The sequence below is a fragment of the Suricata suricatta genome, chromosome 12 (assembly GCF_006229205.1).
Source record: "Suricata suricatta isolate VVHF042 chromosome 12, meerkat_22Aug2017_6uvM2_HiC, whole genome shotgun sequence".
In the NCBI taxonomy this organism is placed as follows: Eukaryota; Metazoa; Chordata; class Mammalia; order Carnivora; family Herpestidae; genus Suricata; species Suricata suricatta.
The window spans coordinates 15,349,100-15,354,803 of NC_043711.1; the positions used below are offsets into that span (position 1 = coordinate 15,349,100).

The window sequence follows — 5,704 nt, forward strand, 5'->3', positions numbered from 1 at the left end:
GGTGGGTTCTCTTTTATTTGCCATGTTTTCACAATTAGCTCGTCTATTTATATAATGAGGGAAAATCTCGTTTTGAGAGAGAGGGCTCAAAACTGCAGCCAGTACACGACAAAAACCTACAGAGACACTTGTCAAGGTTTATCTGTGACTCAAGTGCTAAACACCCAGGTATGCCCTCCCTGGTTTCTCAGAGCCAGCTCAGGGGCCGTTATGTCTCCAGCACGAAGAGAAAACTCTGGAGTCCGTGATCTGGCCGTGACATCGTGGTGACCGTTAAGTGGATGAGGGGGGCGCGTCCGTGTCTCTTTGCCGCCTGGCAGTTAGAGGTCAGGTGAGCAGTTGTGTGCAGCACCGAGAAAACGGTCAAGAGTTTTTTGAGGCAGGACTTCTTCCTGGCCCGGAGGATTACCGAGGAATGCTCTGGTCTTCATGAGGTTCACAGAAACCAGAATGGAACTGCACGGAAGCCTGAGGCATTTTCATCGGGAGCACATTATTCTAGAACAGTGACTTCATCTGTCCCCCTTCCATGCGCAAGAATTATTCGGGAGAAGTGGCTTTTCCATACGATCAGAAGTGCTGTCAGATGTTTAAAGGTCACTTAAAAAATTGATTTTTTAACATTTATTTATTTATTGAGACACATATGAGCAGGGGGAGGGCAGAGAGAGAGACACAAACACAATCCGAGAAGCAGGCTCCAGGCTCTGAGCTGTCAGCACAGAGCCCGATACGGGGCTTGAACCTGCAAGCTGTGAAATCATGACCGAGCTGAAGTCGGATGCTAACCGACTGAGCCACCCAGGTGCCCCTAAAGGTCACTTTTGACGTAAATATTCCTACATGTACGACACATCACAGAGCCCTGGTCCTTGGGCGTGGCCCGGGTGGGCGTTGGGAGTTTCACATACCTGCAGGTGGTTCGAATGGGCGGTGTGGTGTGGACACGTGGAATGAAGAAACGATTTAGGACGTCTGTCCCCATAGTCCCGAGGATGCTTGGCATTAGGGGCTGAGACACCTGCTGACGATGGACCCCAGGAGGGGCAGCCCGTGTGGTAAGACCATGACCGTGACCATGACCGGGGGCTGAGGGGGGGTCCCGCTCCATAAGGATCCGGGACAGACTGCTGCGTGTTTGCCACTGAGTGTGCCCACTCTTCAAGCCTTGACCTGGAAAGTTCTTCGACACAAGACCCTCTGGCGAGAAGCCTAAAGACGGTATTTGGATTTGGTAAGTGCTGGTGGGATCTCTTCATAACTGGCCATCAGGTGAAACTGGGAAGTATGGATAAGACGGCTTGTGGAAGACAGAGGACCTTTCTAATGCCCATTTTTGTTATTTGGGCATTTAGAGCATGAAAAAGAAGTAAAAAAGAGAAGAAAAAACTCCAGCCAGTGTCTGAGGTGAGTGTTTCAGTGTCTTCAAAGATGTTTGTACAAACCTACCCACAGAAACTTTTCTGAAGTCTATCCTGGTGAAGTACAGGTTTGGAGGGACCCCCTCCCCTCAGGGATAACCTTGACCTGCTGATCACCCTAAAAGGGGCAGGAGACGCTAGCACAGTGGACTAATGCTGTATCATAAATGCGCTGTCCTCAGTACAAGGTGCTCTGTTTGAGTTACATACACGCTTTAGAAAACTTGGGCCCAGGGGCGCCTGGGTGGCTCAGTCGGTTAGCGTCCACCTCTTGGTTTCAGCTCAGGTCAGGATCCCACACTTGCATTGGTTCAAGCCCCACTTCAGGCTCTGACAGTGGAGCTGCTTGGAATTCTCTCTCCCCCTCCTCTCTTCCCTTCTTCTGCTCGTGTTCTCTCTCTCCCTCTCTCTAAATAAATGGATAAGCTTTTTAAAAAATACAAATATTTTAAAATTGATTGTAAGCAATGCTCATGGTCTTCGCTGTAAAGAGTTGGCCGCCATGTGCAGATCTAACATGAGCTGTGGGGAAATCAGACTTTCACCCTGAGAGCGGCTCTGGCACCTTCTCTAACGCGTAGGGCGCTGGGGCAGGGGTCGGCTCACGGGCTGCTCACAGGACCACGCCCGCGGGCTTTGGGGTTGCATACTGTGGTTGGGGTGGCGGGTCCCGGACCCGCTGTGAGAGACCTTAGATCACGGGAGCGACCCCAAAGGCCTCCCTTCTTCGTGGCCAGCCCTTCCTCTTAGTGAAGAACAGTCTTCGCGTTCAGTGTGATGGAACCAAGAGAACGGGTTTCATACCCGTGACCTTCAGAGCGCTCTCTCAGGGCACTTAAAAAACCTCTTCATACTTATCTAAAAACAACTGCCCTCTAATATGTTGGGATTTCTTTAGGGGTATATATTTGCTTAAATTTTATTCCATAAAAATTATAGTAAAATTTCAGCTTACGGTGTGCCCGAATTCTGGGACTTCCCTAGCCTCGAGAAAGCAGAGGTCTTGGAGACTAGCCTTAAAGGGGCAGCGCGGTGAGACCTTGGAGGCAGGCGGAGGGGAGCAGCGTGGGTCCTCCCAAGGGAGCCTTCTTCCTCCACACCCTCCTGATTCTTCTCGACGGGCTGTTTCTGGAGCAAATATATTTAAGGGCAGCCAAGGAGATTCCGCCTGTAAATACAGCCATTGTCCGCAGTCTCCCGGAAGCCCAGGCCTCAGGCCACGGGGGGCGCGCCTCTTCCCTGGAGGCGGCGCGCGATGAAGGTCCCCAGGGCCACCAGGGGGATGCACATGGTGGAGGAGGCCACGAGCAGCCCAATGATGGCCAGTGTGTAGAGCGGGTAATCCTTGGTCACAAGCTGACCCTGAAAGGAGAAGCCGAGGGTCAGTGGGAAGAGCTGCCGCAGGCAGAGCCCGGCTGGGCGGAGTGTCTGGGGCCTCCCGGCTCTGCTGCTCGCTAGCAGGTGTGCCGGGGGGACTAACTGCCCTTGTCTTCTTTCTCTTCCACAAACTTCGACCGGCATGCCTACAGCCACTATTTGGAGCTGCCCATAAGGAGCAACCACGAGAATAAGCAAGGGCCTTCCATTCGAGGTGCCATTTGGGACACCTAAAGGTAGGGGGCTAACCTCAGCCCAATGCTGGCCAACAGGACCTTCTGTGATGATAGAAAGTTCCATAGGGGTGCTGTCCAACATGGCAGCCAACTGACACAGGGAAGTTGATATGTGGCCAGTGGATGTGAAGAACTGAATTTTACATTGTATTAAAATTTAATGAATTGAAATAATAGCCACATGTGGCGGTCGGCCACCATCTTGAACCGCACAGCCCTAGGGGAGAAGGCTGATGGACGTCTGTATTTAGTTGGCAGGTGTTTTCCTAAATGCAGGTGCATCAGGGCTGATGAGACATGAGGCCAAAGAGCCAGTAAATGCCACCTTTCCATGAGGGAGCAGGTGTTTGCTGCCAACCAAGCGTGGCTGGTAAACCACAACCCCGCTCTGAGGGCGGTGCGGGAACCAGCCCACTGACTTCCCGTTCCCGTCCTCTGACTTGTTCCCTACTGACCAGTATTGAAACTGGAGCCTCATTGAGAAGCTGGCTTAGCAATCTGACAGCTTCGTCGTGTATCTGTTGAATATGGGAAATAGGAGCTTGCAGTCTGCATATGGTTCTCTCTCTCTCTACTCCCACTTTTCATGTGATTCGGTGCTACTGCTCTTGACGAAAGCATCAGTCGGCTCTGGGCTGAAAAGACACCCTGGCCCCCTCCTGCTGGCCACCAGCTACCTGCTTGCGTGGGGCGACCATCGCAGCCCCCCACGCACGCCAGGTGCTAAGGGACAGGGTCTTCTACCTGTAGGAAGCAGGTGCCACGGGCCCGCAGGACTCCCTCGCAGTGTAAATGTCCCCTGCGAGACAGTGTCTGTACGTGAGGGCAGCAGGGCCGGGCCACGCGCATTGATGTAGCCGCTTGGGTGTTTAAGTACTGACGCTGCGCTTCCGGTTGGGCAGCAGCAGCGGCCTGTGCCCTCAGTGAGCCTGTTGTGTCCCAGCCACACACCCAGAGCCAGACCCTCTTCCAGCACAGGGACCATGCCCCAGAGGCTGACTCTGCCTTCCCCAGGAGGCTAAGGGGACAGAGGTCGGGGGGCCTGCAGTGGTGGCGGAGGAGGGCGAGGCCGGGGGGGGGGTGGATGGGGGGGGCAGGAAACAGCGCCTTTGCAGGGGGGCTTTCTCCCAACCACCAGGAAAGGTCCCCTGGGAAGTTCTGGAAGGAATCTTAATCTCTTTCCTGGAGCGCACGTTGCAAAACTCAAAGCCCAGGTCTGACATTTCCCTGTTGTGACAAATAACCTCACACCGCGCAAGTGGTTCTTTGGTTTTAGGAAATGTAAACTTGAGAGTGAGCCTGGGAGCAGGGCCCCAAGATGGGAGGGAGGTACCTGGGAGGCGTCCCAGGCTTGGTACTGCAGGGTCCCCGTGAGGATGTAGTCACTCAGGTAGAAGACAAAGAGGCTGATGATGAGCAGCGGGCTCACGCCGGCCCACATGACCTTCCAGTACCAGTTCAGGGTGCGGCCTGTCATGGCCTTGAGGTCACTTTCAAATCTATTTGGGAAATGGGGAGAAAGTCCAGATTATCCATGCTGTCGGGGCGAGGGGGCTCCAGGGTTCACATCCCTGTTTGTTTAGGAAGATTCTGCTCAGAGCACCACAGAGCCAAAGTGCCTCTCTGAGACCTGGGGAGAGGGTGTCGGGGAGCGAGGCGGGTGAGGCTCGCCAGGAGACCCCTTCCCGGCGCCCCAGTAGGGCTGCCAGTATAGACCAGAGGGCAGCCCCCGGAGGCAGCAGAAGCCAACAGGCTGGCGGGTCATTTATCGAGCCGTTCCTCAACACTCGGGGACCCCGAGGGGCAGATCTGCCCCCGCCGCTCCTGTCCTGGTATCAGCAACTCTACTGCCCATTAAAATGCCCCTAAGAGGAATTTCTTTTGTACCTTGGAGCCACAGCAGGTTTTCTGCAGGGGGAAGAGAGCACTTTGGCCGAGACCTGCAGAGCAGGTGTACAGAGAGGCCAGGGCCGTGCCCCCCAAAGATGGATGGCCCGCAGCCCACCGCTGGGATTCTGATTGTTTCTGCACATGATGTCTTTTCTCTGCCCCCTGTAAACGGAGTCCCTAACCTAAATTTAGCAAGAGTGCAACAGCATCGGTTCTCTGGTGGGTAGGATAAGCTAATCGCGTTTTCTAATACAGACTTGAGGTTTGGAAAGTATCTTCAGCACTTTGGGAAATGCTGATCCAGCCATCGCTCCCACTGAACGGCAGCAGGCACCGAGGCTGTGAAGTCACCTGCCTGAGGGCCCCCAGGCCCAGATCTGGCTTGCTCTGCTGTCTCCTGGCCAGGGCCTTGAAACTGCCCCCACAGCGGGAGAAGTGGCCACGAGGAGGGGCAAGGCTGGGGAGGCGTGAGACTGTCACCAGCTGCAACCACAGCCACTTGCCACACCAGGGCCTGGGGCCTGGCCTCAGTTCCCATGTACCCCTGCAGCCCACCATCTGCCTCTAGGGTTCCAGGCCACGAAGGCGCCATGAACAGATGGGAATACCTAGGATTTTCAAGATCACAGAACGAGTTGGGGGTTCTTTTGTCTCTTTACATCCCCTGACCCCCACCCCCCACTTTTCCTGGATAGGGAAATACGGGGAGAGTTTGCAGGCTGCAGGAAAAAAGGTGGCATGGCACTGTTGCTAGCTGTTCACTAGATGGCGCTGTCTCCC

At 54.5% G+C, this 5,704-nt stretch overlaps 1 protein-coding gene across 1 annotated transcript in view; it reads right to left on the reverse strand.

Moving 5' to 3' along the window:
• Nucleotides 1-2,304: 2,304 nt before the first annotated feature.
• The window catches only part of SLC6A20 (solute carrier family 6 member 20), a 37,824-nt gene continuing 34,424 nt past the window's right edge, over nt 2,305-5,704 (reverse strand). Inside the window, exons 10-13 of the mRNA XM_029917866.1 lie at nt 5,276-5,381; nt 4,922-4,974; nt 4,368-4,533; nt 2,305-2,783 (exon numbers count right to left, since the gene is read on the reverse strand). Coding sequence (XP_029773726.1) covers nt 2,634-2,783; nt 4,368-4,533; nt 4,922-4,974; nt 5,276-5,381 — 475 coding nt within the window. The 3' untranslated portion in view covers nt 2,305-2,633. The remainder of the gene's footprint in view (nt 2,784-4,367; nt 4,534-4,921; nt 4,975-5,275; nt 5,382-5,704) is intronic.